This window comes from Nerophis lumbriciformis, linkage group LG20 (genome assembly GCF_033978685.3).
Source record: "Nerophis lumbriciformis linkage group LG20, RoL_Nlum_v2.1, whole genome shotgun sequence".
Lineage (NCBI taxonomy): Eukaryota > Metazoa > Chordata > Actinopteri > Syngnathiformes > Syngnathidae > Nerophis > Nerophis lumbriciformis.
The window spans coordinates 24,803,484-24,824,029 of record NC_084567.2 but is presented as its reverse complement, the minus strand read 5'-3'; the positions used below and the strand labels follow the sequence as shown (position 1 = coordinate 24,824,029).

The 20,546-nt window shown below is 39.1% G+C and overlaps 1 protein-coding gene across 2 annotated transcripts in view; it reads right to left on the bottom strand.

Annotated features, from left to right (window-relative positions):
* The window catches only part of sh3glb2b (SH3-domain GRB2-like endophilin B2b), a 66,748-nt gene that overhangs the window by 14,847 nt on the left and 31,355 nt on the right, over nt 1-20,546 (bottom strand). The window contains exons 6-8 of one of the 2 annotated variants that reach the window (XM_061980652.1): nt 12,896-12,958; nt 6,590-6,613; nt 2,220-2,309 (exon numbers count right to left, since the gene is read on the bottom strand). In XM_061980652.1, coding sequence (XP_061836636.1) covers nt 2,220-2,309; nt 6,590-6,613; nt 12,896-12,958 — 177 coding nt within the window. The remainder of the gene's footprint in view (nt 1-2,219; nt 2,310-6,589; nt 6,614-12,895; nt 12,959-20,546) is intronic. The other variant, XM_061980653.1, reaches the window with a different exon arrangement.

Here is a 20,546-nt window from a genome sequence, read left to right as displayed (position 1 = left end):
ATGTCTTTGATGTTGATGTATTAATTATTGTTATTATTATTATTATTACTTGAATGGGAATTTCCTGGTAATTTGTGAATTTTAGTCAAACCTGGAGTTTTGTGTACCGTAATATGGAAAAGAGCACATTTGCCCTGAATTAGCTGAGTGGGTTGGTGTTGACATAGTAAGACTTTGTATTTGAGAATTGGTATTACGGAATTCCTGGAATTTCGAAAAAAAAAAAAAAAGATTTGTTTTCGGAATTCCTGGAATTTCGAAAAAAAAAATATATTTTTTTTTTTCGGAAAAATAAAGTAGGTAACTTTGATGTCCTCACTAAGTGGAATGTTTTGATGGTAAAATGGTTGGAATGGGTAGAAAAGCATGGAAAGAGAAGCAGAAAGACAAAAGGGGGGAAATAGGACTTTTGAAAACCGGGAATTCTGGGAATTTTTTGGAATGTTGAACATTTGTAGATTCAATTTTCAGGGGGATGGAATGTGTTCAAAGTGGAATGCTGTAAAAATGTTCAAATTGTGGATGGTTGAAAAGTTGGCACATTAATTTTCAACGGAAAAAAAAAAAAAAAAAAAAAAAATCACAGAAAACTGGGAAATCTGGGAATTTTGGGAAAATTGTTGAAGAAGTCCCAACAATTTCTGATAGGACTGAATATTTTGAAATTGGAACAGTGTAAATAGGATGAACAGGGATGAAGTTATGCTGAGTCAAAAATACAAAATACAAATAATAAAAAATGTATCAATAACGTGTGTGAATGCTTGGAGCATTCACACAATAATAAACATTGCAGTTTCCAAAAAACATTCACAACACTATCGATGCATGCTCGGGCCCTTAAAAAGATTAAATAATGAGTACAGGAGTAAAAACAGAGTCGTAGGGCTGGACGATATGGCCTTTTATTAATATCTCAATATTTTTAGGCCATGTCACGATACACGATATATATCTCGATATTTTGCCTTAGCCTTGAATGAACACTTGATACATATAATCACAGCAGTATGATGATTCTATGTGTCTACATTAAAACATTCTTGTTCATATTGCATTGATATATGCTCATTTTAAACTTTCATGCAGAGAGGGAAATCACAACTACCGTATTTTTCGGAGTATAAGTCGCACTGGAGTATAAGTCGCACCTGCTGAAAATGCATAATAAAGAAGGAAAAAAACATATATAAGTCGCACTGGAGCCCGGCCAAACTATGAAAAAAACTGCGACTTATAGTCCGAAAAATACGGTAAGTCAATTTACCAAAACTGTATTTATTAAACAGTTATTAAGCAGTGGCACAAACATTCATGTAATTTCCAAAACAGAAAGAGCAAGATTGTCAGAGACATTTTAAAACAAGCTATGCACTTTTGTGCATGATGTCACAAATATGACTTATCAAAACAACACTAAATTAAAGTGCACTTTTTGTACAGAACACCACTACAAGGTTTTAAGACAAATAAAGTGCACTTTTGTGCATGATGTCACACAAGATATTTCAATAACTGTCAAATAAAAATGAGCTGCATAATAGGAAATCAAATAGTGTACGTCCTTCGCTATGTGGTAGGTTCCTGCGGACGTTAACTCCTTCTGTTGTTGACTATTTTTTTCATACGGTGTTGATGTGGAAATGGTTGCTTGGGCATTTTGTTGGGTGTGGCACCGGCAGAGATGTTGACATGCGGAGTTGCAAGCACCCTTCATTCTCTAGCGGGTGACTTTTCAAATGATGCTACAAATTAGCAGTGGTGCTACTTTTTGTAGCAACGCTTTTGCCGCATACTTGTAAAACATGAAGCCAAACCACCACCAGACGATGAACCCCGTGCTGTTTTTCTTGGGAATTAATTATTTCTTCATTTGTTACCAGATTCGCACCTTCTTTCTCTCGTATTACCACTCACACCGCTCCGTTAGCACCACTGCTAACGTTACCCATGTCGCTACCTGTCTGCTCGGCAAGGGCGTGTGACGTATGTAAGAAGGTGCGCTTGTTTTATGTCTCTGTGAGAAGCAGAGACAAGAAAGAGTGAGAAGAGCCTGTAGTGTAATGCCCACAGTTAAAAGCAACTGCGTGAGGACGTATACTTGAATATCACGATATAGTCATTTTCTATATCGCACAGAGACAAACCTGCGATATATCGAGTATTTTTGATATATCGCCCAGCCCTACAGAGTCGGATGTTTAACTTTGTACACTCACATGTGTGCTGCTGATGCCCTCAAGCAGAAGTCTGGTGACCTCAGCTTGTCGGTCAAACTCTGTCTGTGCAACACGTAGCTCGTGTTCTGCCTGCAAATGAAAAGAAAGGAAGCAATATGACGCACTGTATCCTTTATATATAATATACATCACTAATATAGTATGTCCAAAAGCAATGTACATGTTAACCATTTTACTATATCTTCTTAAGGTACAATACTAGGGTTCCAACAGTACATAAACACACATATCACAAACGCATATTTTTATTCTGATTTTTTTTCCATTTGTATTGAGACATACCAATTTACCAGTACACGTTGAGCCAGGCACAGGAAGGGTCAATTGCGTTGTGTCTACTTAGTAGACACATGCAGTGCAGCCTTCGGCTTGCGATTAGGGGTGCAATCAGGGTTTTATGCTCATACATGAGTAAGATTGGCCAATACGTTCACATATATTAACTGCTAATTGCTCAATGTATTTATGTGGGTGCGAGAACTGTCAGCAGTTCAGCAATGTCAACACACTTTAAAATAGTTACCTATTACTTTTTAAAAACAAAGTCAATTGTGCACAATAAGAAAACAAAAGCAAATCTAGGACTTAAATTGTTCGTCTTTTTACCATCAAAGTCCTCCTGTGTGTAGTTTGTAATTAGCTAAAATTATTTTGTAAAAAGGTAAATATCGATCAGATCATTATAGTATCGACCTAGTATCTAGTTTCGACCCTTGGTATTGATACTACCAACATCCATCCATCCATTTTCTACCGTTTGTTTCTTTTGGGGTCGCGGGGGGGGTTGCTGGAGCCTATCCCAGCTGCATTCGGGCGGAAGGCGGGGTAGACCCTGGACAAGTCGCCACCTCGTCACAGGGCCAACACAAATAGACAGACAACATTCCCGCTCACATTCACACACTAGGGCCAATTTAGTGTTGCCAATCAACCTATCCCCAGGTGCATGTCTTTGGAGGTGGGAGGAAGCCAGAGTACCCGGAGGGAACCCACGCAGTCACGGGAAGAACATGCAAACTCCACACAGAAAGACACCGAGCCCAGGGATCGAACCCAGGACCTTCGTATTGTGAGGCACACGCACTAACCCCTGTATCACCGTGCTGCCCATACCATCACCATATATACTATAAATCAATCCTCCTTCTTAAAATGCATACACGTTCGAATGCATTAAAAAAAACATGTGCTTGTCCCACATAAGGATTGTGATTGATGGACAAAATTCCAAATAAAGTGCAGTTCCCCTTTAAAGTTGTTTACAAAAAATCAAAGTGTCACCTCAATGGACAAAAAAATTAACTGAATTGCAACCAGATGTTTTACATTGTATTTGTGCATTATCACAGTTAAATATGTACCTCGGTTCCACCCCCAAACAGTAGAATAAAAATTAAACGTGGGTATCTAAGAGTGGTCAGTGTACAACTTCGAAAGCAGTGCATATTTTTCTTATAAAAATAACAACACAGCTTTATTGTCTAAATATCTGGTAACACAGGTAAGTTCACTTCTCAGGCAAATAATTATTCATACCTGTGCAGGTTTTTACTAAAATCCTCTTACACCTGTACATAATGACATCAAGGAGCAGGTGTATGTTAGCCTGTTGCACTCCACTACAGCAGTGTTTCTTAACCATAGGGCCAGGGGCCACAAGCACCCGTAGAGGGTCACCGGATAATATCTGTTTCTCAGCTGTGGTCCGTATGGGCTGCAGCAGTACTCAGTTGTAAAACACAGTATTGTTGATATTAGAGGTAATTACTATTATCCATTATCAATAGTGCTATTTCTATTGGTATTTGTATTGCAACAATGTTCATTGTCATTTCTGTGTTATTAATATTTACTTCACTAACCTCTTCTTTGCTATCACTTTTCGTATCATACTTCTACATATCGTATTTGCTGATGTTGTTCTGTTAATGTTGTTGTCTCTCTGTCTTATCCCACTCTTCTCCCCCACTGTCTTCATTTTTTTCTTCTTTCTATCCCCTCCTGCTCCGACATAGCTGTGCCAAACATTGATATAAATCCATTTAATAAAGTCAAATACCAATAAGACAACAAGAGAAGTATCCCACACTTCTCTTTTGTAAAGTAAATCTGTACAGCAGATATGGTCATCTACATCAACTATATGATTTGCCTGAGTGGCTGGCCAAGACAAAAAATAAAATAAAGTAAAAATAGAAAAAGTAAGTAAGTATTTATTTGTTTGTGTGCTATAGTTATCCGTTCTGGCTCTTTATTGATCAGAACGGAAAGGTTTTCCGAGATGTTATCCAGTTTGCGATTTAGTTCAAAATCGATAGTCTGAGTGCCCACAGCTCTGCCCATCCTACCAATCATTGTGGCATTTTTGGCATACCTTCAATGGCTGCCAGCATCTTCCAAATTTGTCAATACACCAGGGCCACGCTGACTTCAATCAGGAGATATCCCGTTATGACTCCAAATAGTTAGATGTCTTTAGTGTCCTCAACTGAAAGAATCGCCAGGCACACAACCCTCCACTTCTCTCAAGAGTCCATTGTGTATCCAGCAACAAACGTTTTATCACGGCGGACAGGCTTTCTTCTGGCATGACATCCCTGCTAACCTACTTGATGCCGTGTTTGGTCTCAACACTGACAGGGTGACCTCCCGCTTTTTGATTGATTGAAACTTTTATTAGTAGATTGCACAGTGAAGTACATGTTCCGTATAATTGACCACTATATTGGTAACACCCGAATAAGTTTTTCAACTTGTTTAAGTCGGGGTCCACTTAAATTGATTCATGATACAGATATATACTATTTTCATAATATAGTCATCACACAAGATAATCATCACAGTATATAAATTGAATTATTTACATTATTTACAATCCGGGGTGTGGGATATGGAGGGGGGGGGGGTAAGTTTGGTTGGTATCAACACTTCAGTCATCAACAATTGCATCATCAGAGAAATTGACATTGGAACAGTGTAGGTCTGACTTGGTACATATGTACAGCAAGTATTGGACACAGAGAGAGAGATCAGAAATTATACGAAAAAGTGACTACATTTGATTGTTTACATTTGATTATTTACAATCCGAGGAGGTATGATAAGGAAGGGAGGGTGTTAGTTTAGGGTTGAAGTTGCCTGGAGGTGTTCTTTTAGTGCGGTTTTGAAGGAGGATAGAGATGCACTTTCTTTTACACCTGTTGGGAGTGCATTCCATATTGATGTGGCATAGTAAGAGAATGAGTTAAGACCTTTGTTAGCTCGGAATCTGGGTTTAACGTGGTTAGTGGAGCTCCCCCTGGTGTTGTGGTTATGGCGGTCATTTACGTTAAGGAAGTAGTTTGACATGTACTTCGGTATCAGGGAGGTGTAGCGAATTTTATAGACAAGGCTCAGTGCAAGTTGTTTTACTCTGTCCTCCACACTGAGCCAGCCCACTTTGGAGAAGTTGTTAGGAGTGAGGTGTGATCTGGGGTGGACGTATAGAAGTAATCCGACTAGCTTGTTCTGGGATGTTTGGAGTCTAGATTTGAGGGTTTTGGAGGTGCTAGGGTACCAGGAGGTGCATGCGTAATCGAAAAAGGGTTGAACAAGAGTTCCCGCCAGAATCTTCATGGTGCTTTTGTTGACCAGAGAGGAGATTCTATAGAGAAATCTCGTTCGTTGGTTGACCTTTTTGATTACCTTGGTTGCCATTTTATCACAGGAAAGATTAGCCTCTAGAATGGAACCTAGGTAGGTGACCTCATCCTTCCTGGCGACAACAATGTCACCCACTTTTATAATGAAGTCACTGACTTTTTTAAGGTTGATGTGGGACCCAAACAGGATGGATTCCGTTTTACCTAAGTGTATGGATAGCTTCTTCGAGATCTGCTGCAAAGCTCGCACCAGTTGTGCATCAGTTTTCAAAGCCAACTTCTGGATATGATGCTTAGCATAAAGTTTCAACTTTTATGTTAACCATAGTGAGGCCATCTTGGAAAACAGTTGTATGATTTTGACCATCTTTGTAAAGCTCAGTGTTCAAAGTACAAAGAAGTTTTAGTATGTTTCGATCTTTTAATAGCTAAAGTCATCTTTTTGGACAGTGGCCTCTGCATGTTTGAATCACGTGAGCCATACTTGTGTTGCCAATTGTGTTAAGTTTTCTCAGAGGTTAGTAACTCCAAAATACTTTCCAAGCTGTACAATGATTACTCTAAGTTACATCATGTTTTTCATTTAAATCGGTATTGTACCTTGAGAAAATATAATCGTTCCTCTAATGTAAAGGTTTATTTCTTCACTTTTACTCAATACTGTATGACACAAACAGACAACAGTTTTTGTATTGCAGTGAAACTTACCTTGTCCGCTTCCTCACTCAGCAACTTAGAAAGGAGAAACAAAGAGACAGATCATCTTAACATTGTAAATACAAGCATGTGAGATTATATGGTGATCTAGAAAAAGGAACAATAGTATCTGCTCAACGTAAATCAGAAAGCTGTTTCTATACATTTCCTAAAGTATCATTTTAAAACCCCGTAACATACACAGATCTGTTCAATGAGTTTAAACCAATGAGCGAAGGCAAACCTACACCTGTGCTTCCCTGTCTGCTAGAATAGTCTTGTTCCCTGAACTGCCATTCCACTTTCCCATTGTTCCTGCCTGCCTGTACCCTAAGGAGTAAAGGGGGATTAAATACATTCATTAAAACACCTCATGCCTGGTGTGTTGCATTTTGTCCTTTTGAAAAAATTGAGAGTGTCTTGAAGCAACAAGAAGTTTCAATACAAGGCCCAGGATCAGCTGTTAGCCTGAGGCGAGCCCCTAGTTAGCATTACACTAGCATGCAACAACAACTCCTTTATCTCTAACAGCTCCAATATGTTTGTTTCCAGGTTCATACTTTGCTAAGACATTTAATTGTGGCCTTCACCATTTACTAACCACCGGACAGGAAGAGCAAACAACAGCCTACTGATTGTTAGTCTTTCTGCTGACCACAAAAAGACTCTCTCTGCATGTGTCTGGGTGCAATGAAGCTCCTGGACTGATGGCACTGCATCTGGTAACCATCATGAAACGATCCGCTTCCATGTCGGACAGTCTCCCAAGACCCCTTAAGGTCTGAGGGACACCTGGCTGCGTCATTATTGTCATTACAGTGGTCAACTTGGGCCATACTAGGCTGGTGTCCTACTTGTCCCTCCAATGAGTAGCACCAAACCAGACCTATCCAAAATATGCCTACAACAGTGAATGTCAACTGGCAGCCAGTGAGTCACATTCGGACAAACAGAACTGTTCATATCTTTAAAATAGGGGCACCCATCCATCCCATCTATCCATCTTCTTCTGCTTATGCAAGGTCGGGTCGTGGGGGCAGCAGGCTAAGCAGGGAAGCCCAGACTTCCCTCTCCCCAGCCACTTCGTCCAGCTCCTCCCGGGGGATCCCGAGGCCTCCTACAGGTCGGGCGTGCCCTAAACACCTCCCTAGGGAGGCTTTTGGGTGGCATCCTGACCAGATGCCCGAACCACCTCATCTGGCTCCTCTCGATGTGGAGGAGCAGCGGCTTTAGTTTGAGCTCCTCCGGGATGACAGAGCTTCTCACACTATCTCTAAGGGAGAGCCCCATCACCCGGCGGAGGAAGCTCATTTCGGCCGCTTGTACCCATGATCTTGAGAGCTTTGCCTTCCGGCTCAGCTCATTCTTCTCCACGACGGATCGATACAGCGTCCGCATTACTGAAGACGCCACACCGATCAGCCTGTTGATCTCACGATCCACTCTTCCCTCACTCGTGAACAATACTCAGAGGTACTTGAACTCCTCCACTTAGAGTAGGGTCGCCTCCCCAACCCGGAGATGGCACTCCACCCTTTTCCGAGCGAGAACCATGGACTCGGACTTGGAGGTGCGGATTCTCATCCCAGTCGCTTCACACTCGGCTGCGAACCGATCCAGTGAGAGCTGAAGATCTTGGCCAGATGAAGCCATCAGGACCACATCATCTGCAAAAAGCAGAGACCTAATCCTGCAGCCACCAAACCGGATCCCTTTAATGCCCTGACTACGCCTAGAAATTCTGTCCATAAAAGTTATGAACAGAATCGGTAGAAAGGGCAGCCTTGGCGGAGTCCAACCCTCACTGGAAACGTGTCCGCCAGCAATGCGGACCAAGCTCTGACACCGCCACAATCAGACAGTCCGATACCCCATACTCTCTGAGCACTCCCCACAGGACTTCCCGAGGGACACGGTCGAATGTCTTCTCCAAGTCCACAAAGCACATGTAGACTGGTTGGACAAACTCCCATGCACCCTCAAGGACCCTGCCGAGAGTATAGAGCTGGTCCACAGTTCCACGACCAGGACGAAAACCACACTGTTCCTCCTGAATCCGAGGTTCGACTATCCGGCGTAGCCTCCTCTCCAGTACACCTGAATAGACCTTACCGGGAAGGCTGAGGGGGCAAATGTACAAAATTAGCAGGGGATCAAATATGTATTTCCCCCATCGTATATCTATATACTTACTGTATTTATAGTATATACAATGAATGCGCAAGCGAGCAAGAAGTAGACCTAGTACATCCAACTAGACTACAAGTGGCAGAAGGGGTGTAATTAGGTGATCAACACTTTAAAAAAGGTATTATATTTCTACAAACAAGTCACAAAAATCACACACATTTCTGCTGCTAGTTTACTACTATAGGCCTTACAACCTTTTTCTGCTCTGATAAAGCAGTCTCTGTCTCCACATCCCAACTCTCCCAGTCGCTCTGCAACTGGTTCAATTATGAAAAAAACAAAGAAAGAAAAACTAAAACAAAATCCACATTCTATAGCATTACAACAAATACATAATTAGTTACAAACACAAAGAGGCAGTAAGCAGTCTCTTCAGGGTCTCCACGCAAATTAAACCGATCCCTATGACTCATGCGCGACCTCGCAACTTTGATGGCAACTTTCCCACATATTTTGGCCCATCAGCGACATTTTCGCCAATCGAATTTATTTCTAGGCGGTGCCCAAATGTCAACTATCTAATCCAGTAGTTCTCAAACTGTTTTCACCAAGTACCGCCTTAGGAAAAACTTGACTCTCCAAGTACCACCATAATTACAAACTTTAAAATACAGGACCTTAGTATGCCTAAGTATTCATTAAAAACAAGGTAGAGGTTTTTAACAAGTATATTTAATATTTTTGGACACTGTGACATTATACACAGTTTAAACAGTAACACAGTGTTTGAATATGGGGAAATAAAACACTGTACTTTAATCAAGTGATTCTTTGGCGAAGCACTAGATGAAGACCTCGTACCACAGTTTGAGAATCACTGGTCTAATCAAAATGTATATTCGTCACTTGTGTAGATGAAGCAAGAACAGCAACGTGTAACGATATCAAGTCGTTATTGATCGAACGGCACAACTGTTAGCCTCCTGCATAGCTGTGACATATTCTGGTTCCTGTCTGCAGTGCAAAGCTGTAGTATATAAACATTTAGCAACACTTCCTAGTTAACATGTTTTCATATATTTAAATACGTCAATTGGGAAAAAATTATGTATTTGCAAAGCTGATTCAGCAGAGAGGCAGCATTCACATGACAGAGATGTTGAGGTGTGATGATAATCTCTAATCTTTTTTCACATATCAACAGGAATTACCACTTTGAACCGCTCTCAACAGTTTTCAAATGCTCTTAAAGTGCAGGGACAAATGTGTTAGAATGGTGGACAACGTAAAATAAAATGTCTGAAACTTGTCGACGACATAGCAGACATCGGACAATAAAAAAGGCTGTGGTGGTGTTTCGGTATTTATAATTAATTATTACTATTATTAGCTATCATTATTTAAATGGTGCTTTAATTTGACAATGAGCTCCGAGTATGTGCTTTTACAGCCATCTCTTGTCTACTTTTTTGAATGTGCAGAGTAAAACAATACAGTATTTGATTTTGTTGTTAAAATGTTGAAGTTTTTTTCGGGTTAAGGTTACACGGACACTTAAAGGCCTACTGACACCCATTACTACCGACCACGCAGTCTGATAGTTTATACATCAATGATGAAATCTTAACATTGCAACACATGCCAATACGGCCGGGTTAGTTTACTAAAATGCAATTTTAAATTTTGCGCGACATATCCTGCTGAAAACGTCTCGGTATGATGACGTCAGCGCGTGACATCGCGGATTCTAGAGAACATTTTGGGATAGCATGGTGGCCAGCTATTAAGTCGTCTGTTTTCATCGCAAAATTCCACAGTATTCTGGACATCTGTGTTGGTGAATCTTTTGCAGTTTGTTCAATGAACAATGGAGACAGCAAAGAAGAAAGTTGTAGGAGGGAAGCAACACAAACACAGCCGGTGTTTCATTGTTTACATTCCCGAAAGATGACAGTCAATCTTTACCATTGGCCTGTGGAGAACTGGGACAACAGAGACTCTTACCAGGAGGACTTTGAGTTGGATGCGCAGACGCGGTACCGTGAGTACGCATGCAGCTGCGGCTTCCAAACATTTGATCGCTTGCCCGTACGTGCGTGCCGCTATGTGCATGTCACGTATGTAACTTTGGGGAAATATATGTGCTGTATGAACTTTGGTGAGGTGAACGGTACTTTGGGCTGTGGGATTGAGTGTGTTGTGCAGGTGTTTGAGTTGTATTGGCGGGTTATATGGATGGGAGGGAGGAGGTGTTTGTTATGCGGGATTCATTTGTGGCATATTAAATATAAGCCTGGTTGTGTTGTGGCTAATAGAGTATTGTGTTTATTTACCGTTTTAGTCATTCCCAGCTGAATATCAGGTCCCACCCGCCTCTCCCAGCATCTTCCCTATCTGAATCGCTCCCACTGCCCTCTAGTCCTTCACTCTCACTTTCCTCATCCACAAATCTTTCATCCTCGCTCAAATTAATGGGGAAATCGTTGCTTTCTCGGTCCAAATCACTCTCGCTGCTGGTGGCCATGATTGTAAACAATGTGCAGATGTGAGGCGCTCCACAACCTGTGACGTCACGCGCATATCGTCTGCTACTTCCGGTACAGGCAAAGCTTTTTTATCAGCGACCAAAAGTTGCGAACTTTATCGTCGATGTTCTCTACTAAATCCTTTCAGCAAAAATATGGCAATATCGCGAAATGATCAAGTATGACACATAGAATGGACCTGCTATCCCCGTTTAAATAAGAAAATCGCATTTCAGTAGGCCTTTAAAACATTGATAACAAATTCATAAATTCACAAGTTGATTCAATGTTATTGTAATGCGTAAATAAACCTCAAAACATCACAACTTTCGGAAATAGCTGCCATAAATTCAGGCATTTTTGGCCGCAACAATCACAAAAAAAGCCTATATAATTCTGGAGGCACTGACTAAGGTTGAGGGTTTATCTGAGAAACAATAAAGAAACAATTTGAAGGCACAGCCACTTTTTTTAACAAATTGTGGCGCCTAATTATTTATTAGTGTCTACCGGTAATTAGTTTTTGGCTTCCAGCAGCATTTGTTTTACGCTAATCTTGTCAAACATAGTTTTGCCTATAATGTATTGTTATCTTATCAATGACTATACTGCAATATTTTTTATGCTTCACAACTAGACTGTCAAATGTTTTGGACGTGACGAATTGTTTAGTAAATAACGTAACTTACCCTACTGTAGTCAAATGATCAACATGACAATAACTTATGACGTAGTATGCATTGTGCTCGTTAATGTACTGTAATGTAGTCTGACAAACACATTCTTACACATATAAGGATTAAGTTGGTCGGCCATACAACTCAAGTCAGATGCAGCATGCAATTGATTGTTTTTTGACATGCCACTGGAGCAATTCTTTCATAGCTGAACTGTGCAGTGTTGATACTACTGAATGTTACTGCTCTCTGTATCCAAATTGAAATACCGACATGCTTATTGTTATAAGTTAGGGGTGTAATGGTACAAGTAATCAAAATCAGATTTTTTTGGTACCAAACTTTCAGTTCGGTGATTGATGACCTGTAACACAAAGCTAAAATGTGGATGCTTTGTTCAGATAGCTTAGATCCAATAATCAACCTCAATTGGAATGCATTTAGCATCTTTAATGTAAAAAAATAAATGAATAAAATGGCCTGGCATCCTTAATTTTTTCTTTATGTGGTCTACACTGTAAAAGGTTTGGAAACCCCTGTTGTAAATTACTACATCTTTTTTTTTTCAATGTATTCATTTTTTATTCCCAATTAGTTTTTATTGGATAGTTACATGCCAACAGTTTTTCATGATTTATCTTTTATAAAATCATTACAGCCGTTTATACAAGAGCTAAGCATTGTTATGGTTCGCATTTTCTTCCCGTACTGTACCGAAAATTAATCTGAATACTGAGTTACATACCGAAACGTGATTATGGTGTACCAATACACCCCTAGTAACAGTAAAATTGCAGAGCATAAAGTAATGTTGAATTGTGCAAGTTAAAACATGCTAATGTTCCTCAATGTAGCTTGTTAAGCATGTGCAAAACAAATAAACCCATACCAGCTTGGTTATTGGTTTGCACAGAAAGCGACATTGTTACTGGTATCAAACCTGCAAATGCACTGTGTGCCCCATTAGTTATGCTTGTGATGCTTACCGCTGAAGCGCTTGCAGAAAGAACATAATTTCGAGGCCTTGTCTCCTGAAAATCTGGTGCAGCCTACAAACAAGATCAGGGGAGGGAACAGACAATGACACAGTCATGCATTTCCAGTCATTAGCAAAGCAAAACCAATAGCACAAGACTTTGAAGAAAAGACTGGACAAAAGCATTGTTCTCAAAATGGTTGTTGAGGTATTTTTAAAGGTGCAGTTCAAAGAAGCAAAACATTATATTTTGGGGTTCAAAATCAATCAAACAAGTTGATCACACCTAACGTTAGGCTTATAAATGCAACACATGCAATAGCTATTGAGAGGACCACATGGCTCATTGGCATCATGCGTATCATGGGTACATGCCAACACAACATGATTCAGTGCCTCAACTGTACTCATGCTATTAGTTTAGTTTGGTTACATTTTTATTTCTAACTAAGTGCTCTGGAGCGGACTAAATAATATTAAAAAAAGACACACGGTGAACACATAGCATTTACAATGAGGTAGGGATGTAACGTTAAAGTACCAGTAGAGTAGAAAAACAAGTTGACATTATATGCTTAATTGTGTTTCATTGTATTCATTAAACCATTTCCAATTGCATTTACAATCCGCAAAGTATGTGGAAATACCGTCTAAACATCACAAAATGCAACAATTTTAGTCAGCCCTTTTGAATATTCTGCTCCGAACGTCTTTGGTAATTTCCGTAGATTGACGTCACCATAGTAACACTTCTGCACTCTGACCATTGTAACAGATCAGTCAAACTGGAAATACGCAAAAATTAGAGAGAGATGTGCTGTCTATCATTCACAATCCCTGTATAGGACATGTACACATATGTTTTTCTTTTTTTTTTAATACATTTTAAGTCATAAATAAATACATAAAAAGTCAACTAAAAATGAAGTCAATGGGGGCTCTCTATTCCGCCCACAAAACCCTTTAAATAACCATTCAAAACCCGCCAACAATACTCTATATACAAATCGTGACCTGAATATTAACCAAATATTAGCGATGTTGTTATTATAAGCGCAACTCAGACAAACTATTTTTTAGCGGCGGATTGATAACACAGGTAAGTAGCCCTCTGCTGCTTTACTGTGAGCTGGCCGCAATGTCCTGCTGCTCCCGCATCATCACGTCTTGGCTCGTCAAATATATTCTAGATTATAACTCATGCCTCCCATCTGGATATAAGGAGGATTTAGCCATAAACCTAGAAATTGTTCATCTGTGACATTCAATGTATACCTGACTTCAATGTATACCCGGAGATGGAGACAAACACACACAACTGAAGACAGTGTCTGCAGGGAGACTTCCTTGGTAACACTCCGTGTGCATCATGATTCATTCTTCATATAAACGGGAAGATATGGACATCCTATCAGTCGTCATCGAAGTAAGAGCAAACATCGTACAGTAAACTATCGTTTTATTATGTTTGTATTTGGGTTAGACGCAATATGTGTTCAACTTCAGCCTAAACCCTTTCGGTCTGCAACATTTTCTTTTTCAATCTATGAATGTACAACTGTTTGTTTATTTTGTTGACCATTGACCGAAGAAGAATAAATTAAAACTAAAAACTAAACTAATAATATTTCTTTTTTTCTTAGCAGTTAGAAATACTGCTCCATTATGCTTAGTGTTTAACTTAAGCTGGATCTGTTTAGCAGAGCTTCTAAAACTTGTAGCTCATCCTCAATTTATTCATCATCAACAATATAAGTTTCTGGATCATTTTTTTTTCAATGTAATTATTGTTGGCCTCACAAAGTCTGCATGATTTTCATTGTTGTTGGTGATGAGGGGTCTGTGGTTCATACAGCTATCTCTGTATATCTCGTTATCTCTTAAAATGGCTCGGGAATCTCTGTAAGATTGATACTATTTTGATCATATCTATTTACTCTCAAACTTTGTAAGTCTTTCAGTGGCATACATCAGATATATATATGATAATAGCTTCAATATTGAGGTAACTTGCTTTTCCACTCTACCACTCTACTAGTACCGGTACTATAAATCTATTTGTACCGTAATTAGATTTTTCTGTACAATATTTTTGGTTCAGTACAGAGGCATACCAATTTCCCAAATTGTACAGATTAAGTGAGGGGCAGAAAATGAGCAGCTCACGTCAAGCATCTACCTGGTAAACAAAGTGCAGCCCAGTCTTTGTCTAGTAGGCATCGTGCTGAGAAGAAGCCAGAGCCTAGGCACCCCAATGATGTTGATAGGTTTTCAATGTTGTGAGTCTTCGGGACCCACAAGTGGTGATTTAAAATTCAATAGTTCCCCAATTAAAAATGTTTTATTCTTTTATTCTTCTTTTTCATAAATGTTTGCGTTGCTCTCCTTTAATGGTGGTATGGTATGATAAGGCTGTAATCAATGTACATATTCATTCATGTTCAGAATGCATCTGAGATTAAACAATTACAATTGAAAATGTTGTGTTCACCTTTTCCTGCTTAATCGAGGAAAACGACATCTCAGCTTAACAAAATGGTGACCAACATTCAAAGTATTTTTCATCACTAGTATGTTTTTTTTATTCGTTTAATTACAACCCTAACGTTACAACACAAATGAGCATAGCATCAAGCAGTGGAAACTAGAGGTGGGATTCTTTGGACACCTCAACTATCGATTACAATTACGATTAAGGGGCTAAAATTTGATTATATTAAGATTATATGTATATTATTATTTTACTGTAAATGGTTAATATATTGTATAATATCATATATTATAAATGTATTACATTTTAATTAATACTATCAATAATAGGTCTACAAAGCTCCTTCTTTGGCTACCGACGTGTGCAGTGTTTTGCGTCATTTCCTGTTTTTATATACAGTACAGGCCAAAAGTTTGGACACACCTTCTCATTCAATGAGTTTTCTTTATTTTCATGACTATTTACATTGTAGATTGTCACTGAAGGGATCAAAACTATGAATGAACACATGTGGAGTTATGTACTTGACAAAAAAAGGTGAAATAACTGAAAACATGTTTTATATTCTAGTTTCTTCAAAATAGCCACCCTTTGCTCTGGTTACTGTATTGCACACGCTTGGCATTCTCTGAAAGGGTTTTCACTTCACAGGTGTCATAGTTTTGATGCCTTCAGTGACAATCTCCAATGTAAATAGTCATGAAAATAAAGAAAACGCATTGAAATAAGAAGGTGTGTCCAAACTTTTGGCCTGTACCGTATATATGAAATAAAAATAAAGAACTATGGCTGACACACATGTTGCTGTACTGTGTAGATCAGTGACGTGCGGTCACTGGAGGCAGGTGAGGCGGGGCCTCACCTGCCATCAGGGAAAGGAAAAAAATGTAAAAAGAAAAAAAATGTATTAAATTGTTATATGTAATCAGTGATTATACTATAAAGTTATTTTCCATTTAACTTCACCAGTTTTAGATTATTTTTATTCAAAATCGCTGAATTTTCACATTTGCCGTTCAAATACTGAGAAGAGACGGTGCGGTGATCAGCAGCCAGTTGAGGCACGTCACTCAATTGTGCCTCAACATGGATTGCAGACTCGGCTAACTGCTGGCCTGCTGTGCAGTGAGACCGTATTGCTATATGAACTATATTATACATTTCCATAGTTTAGTTAGCTGAGGTATATAATGTACAGTGTATGTTGTTAACAACTGTATGTGTGTAAAGTATTTCTTGTGCTGAGCAATCATAAAACTGCTGCGAAGACGCACTGTGTGAGGCTCGCAGTAACCCCGCCTCCTGGTGCCGGTTAATGCACCCCCGCTGCAGACTGCACCCCCCGACGGGAGCGCCACACCAACCAAAGCCCACACCCAAACCCTCCACGTGCAAGACCGAATCCACCCAAAAAAAGTCACTTAACAAGAAGCCAAAAAGTGCAAAAACAACAATGCTCGCGCCGGAGGAGCCGTGAACGACTGCAGGGACACAACATTAGGTACACCTGCAGACTGCAGCACGGATTTCATATTTCATTCATTCACAACTCCTCCAACACGAACACCACTGTTCCCGCACTTATAAATAAAGGTAAGACCATAATAATGTTTTTTTATTAAATGTGCTTTTTTGTGTGCTACAGTTTGTATGTGTAAAGTTAAAGTTTAGCTAAAGTACCAATGATTGTCACACACACACTAGGTGTGGTGAAATTTGTCATCTGCATTTGACCCATCCCTTGATCACCCCCTGGGAGGTGAGGGGAGCAGTGGGCAGCAGCGGCGCCGCGCCCGGGAATAATTTTTGGTGATTTAACCCTTAATTCCAACCCTTGATGCTGAGTGCCAAGTAGGGAAGAATGCTGGTATGAGCTTTTAAACATAACCCGTTAACTGCTGCCCATCAAATGGTGAATAAGATACTCTTTGGGGTTCATATGTTTGTAAATCTGACTGTGATGAAGTCAGTGCCTCACCAGCCATGAACCTCGCCGCACGTCACTGGTGTGGATATGTCTCTCCTGACTTATTAATCTACTTGCTAATTTCCTCTTCTTAGCTGGTTACTCTCTGCTCTAACACAGTTCCTGTTGGCTTTCTGTTATTCTTTTCGTGTTTCATTACTTCACATTCAAGCGAGCTCAGCTCCGCCCTCCTCCGTGTAGATCTGCACTAACCCAGCCAACGCATAATGTTAAAATAATTTTAGCTAATGGTTCTCCCATGGTTAGTTAGAGAACATTAGCATGAATGCCACATTGTAGAACAACCACCTCTATTTAACATACAAAAATAATTGATGTCTAGACATTTGTTCATTGATTTTTGAATGGTCCCACGTTTTAATCGTGATGCGTTGGAAAAATCAATCATTTTTCCTACCTCCAGTGGAAACCAAGGCTTATTTACTGTGTTGGTAGTATCTTTAATTGTTGAATTGAAATCTGCAGTGAGTGGCTAGTTGTTTGGCAGCGGCTAAACTAGATTATCGTGATACCGTCCCGTGTACAGATGATGACATCTGTGCTGAGCAGATGTACAGAGAATTGAAACAGCGATAATCTAGTCGGCTGACAGGGTTTCTTATAAGGCTGAAACGACGCGTCGACATAGTCGACGTCATCGGTTAAGTAAATACGTCGACGTTGTTTTTATGCTTCGACGCGTCGCATATTTACGTCACACTGCCGTCATGGCGGAGCGCAAAGCAGATGATGCGAGCGGTGCGAGCGAGGGAAAAAAAGCACGCCAAAAGTCGTCAAAAGTGTGGGAGTATTTCAATAAACAAATGTATATAATTCGGCATTATTTCGGCCAGTCGGCTTATAAAATCAGAGCCGATCAGTTTACGTTCGCGCGCAGGTATAACGCGGCGCGCTCCTGTCTCATCTGCTGGTGCGCGAGCCCGGTAATTAGACCGCTGTGTCAAATCAAGGAGTACAAAAGACGCCAGCGCAGAGTGGAAAAAGGTTTAGTTCATTACAGATAACCCAGAGTTGTGCCAAAAGTATGTAAGATTTAATATTTCTCTTCGTGGGTGTGGCGCACCTGTTGCGCTGGTGAGATGGGGTTGTGTGCATGTAGCGTGCTTAGTCTGGAGGCTAAATACACACAGTGTGTTATGTAACTGTTGTTTAGTGTTGATATTCTTTGCTTAGTTTGATAAATGTTGGAGCAGTTTGCTTCATCAGGAGGGTGAAGTCGCTCAATTTAAAGTGTTGGATTTAACTGTGTTGGTGAGGGCGTAGAAAAAGGGGCATTTTTCTACCAGTAGACAGCGTTTAAGATTGAGTGTTTCACTGCTAAATTAATAATATATTTATATTCAATATGGATTTTAAATATGTATCTAAATAGGTGGTTAATTGGTTAGGTATTTATGTATTTGCATATTGGGTTTTCTGTTGCATTTATCTATTGTGTTTCTGGTGTTAAATGTATTTTATATGTATCTTGGTGCATTTATGTTGAGACAATTTATTTAAAATCTGTTTTAACTTAAAGGGAAAAGATGTGTCCATTTTCTTGCACTTGTTTAATGGTTAAGAGTTTGATAGCTAATTAATAGTTGTAAATTATGGGATTGATAATTGATTGATTTTTTACAGCATGTTAATCTTGTGGTGTTTTGTCCTTAAAGGTTTTTCACCTACTAAAGAAGCTAAAGGCTACTAAAGGCTACTAAAGACAGCTAATGACAGCTAAAGAAACTAAAGTCTATTAACACTGCTAAAGACTGCTAAAAAGACTAAAGAAGAAAAAAGAAGCTGTTTCTTGGTTGGAAAAACTGTTGCAAACTAAAGGAAAATAAAAGGAAAAAGTAACTACGGTCTGGTCTTTTGAGTGAAATCCAGAAGCCACATTCAGCATTGGTACATCCCTTCAAGTGTGGGATAAGCACAGCGAAAAAAGCAAAACACTTGACAGTTGTTGTATGCACACTGTGTCGAGCGGAAATGGCCTATCATAGCAGCACAACGGCTATGAAGGAACATTTGAAAAGAAAACACCCGACAGCGTTCTTGCCATCACCATCAACTAGTCAATCGTCCGCGTGAGTATACATTGTCATCATTACACAAAATCATGAATGTGTCATTTGTATCTGCGTTGTAAATTCATAAACTAAAACACTGTTTCGCTCTGAGAGGCGCGTTTGGCATGCCTGTTCAGTGTTTACAAAGACGCGCTCCTCTTTAACGCTAACGTTAATTAGTTGTGCAAATACCTTTTACAACATTAACAGTTACATATACTATGTACAAACCAACAATTAACTTTCACTTTAATCATACTATCATTGTTGTGTTATTAAGCAAAATAAGCAATACTTTTACTTTTGTTGAAATGTTTACACTGTTACAGAATATTTTGTTTTGCACTTTTTTGTATTGGATGTTTATCTTTATTTTTGCACATTTTAAAGCAAAATAAGCAATACTTTTACTTTAGAAATGCTTATACTATTGCAGAATATTAAGATTTGCACTGGATGTTTACTTTTATATTTGCACATTAAAAAGCAAATAAGCTACTTTTAATTTTGTTAAATGTTAAAAGTTTTAAATGTTTACATTGTTACAGAATATTTTGTCATGTTGTTGTCAATGTTGACTGAGTGGCCATACTTTTTTTTTTGTATATAAAAGTCATGCCTTTTGAAAAAACTGGCCAACATTTATTTTTTCATCTTCATTTTAAATAAAAAAAATAATCGGTAAAAGGAAAAATAATCTATAGATTAATCAAAAAAATAATCTATAGATTAACCGATTAATCGAAAAAATAATCTATAGATTAATCGATAGAAAAATAATCGTTAGCTGCAGCCTTAGTTTCTTATGCTAGTTACTAGGACTGCAGCGAACGACTATTCATTGACTACGTTAACAATACATCAACCAATCTAAATGATGAGCGTATTAAGTGACTCTGATTTAGCCAATGGCCTTTTTAAATTCAGATACATATACAAACCCTGTTTCCATATGAGTTGAGAAATTGTGTTAGATGTAAAAATAAAAGGAATACAATGATTTGCAAATCCTTTTCAACCCATATTCAATTGAATGCACTACAAAGACAACATATTTGATGTTCAAACTCAAACTTTTTTTTTTTTTTTTTAAATTATAATTAACTTAGAATTTCATGGCTGCAACACGTGC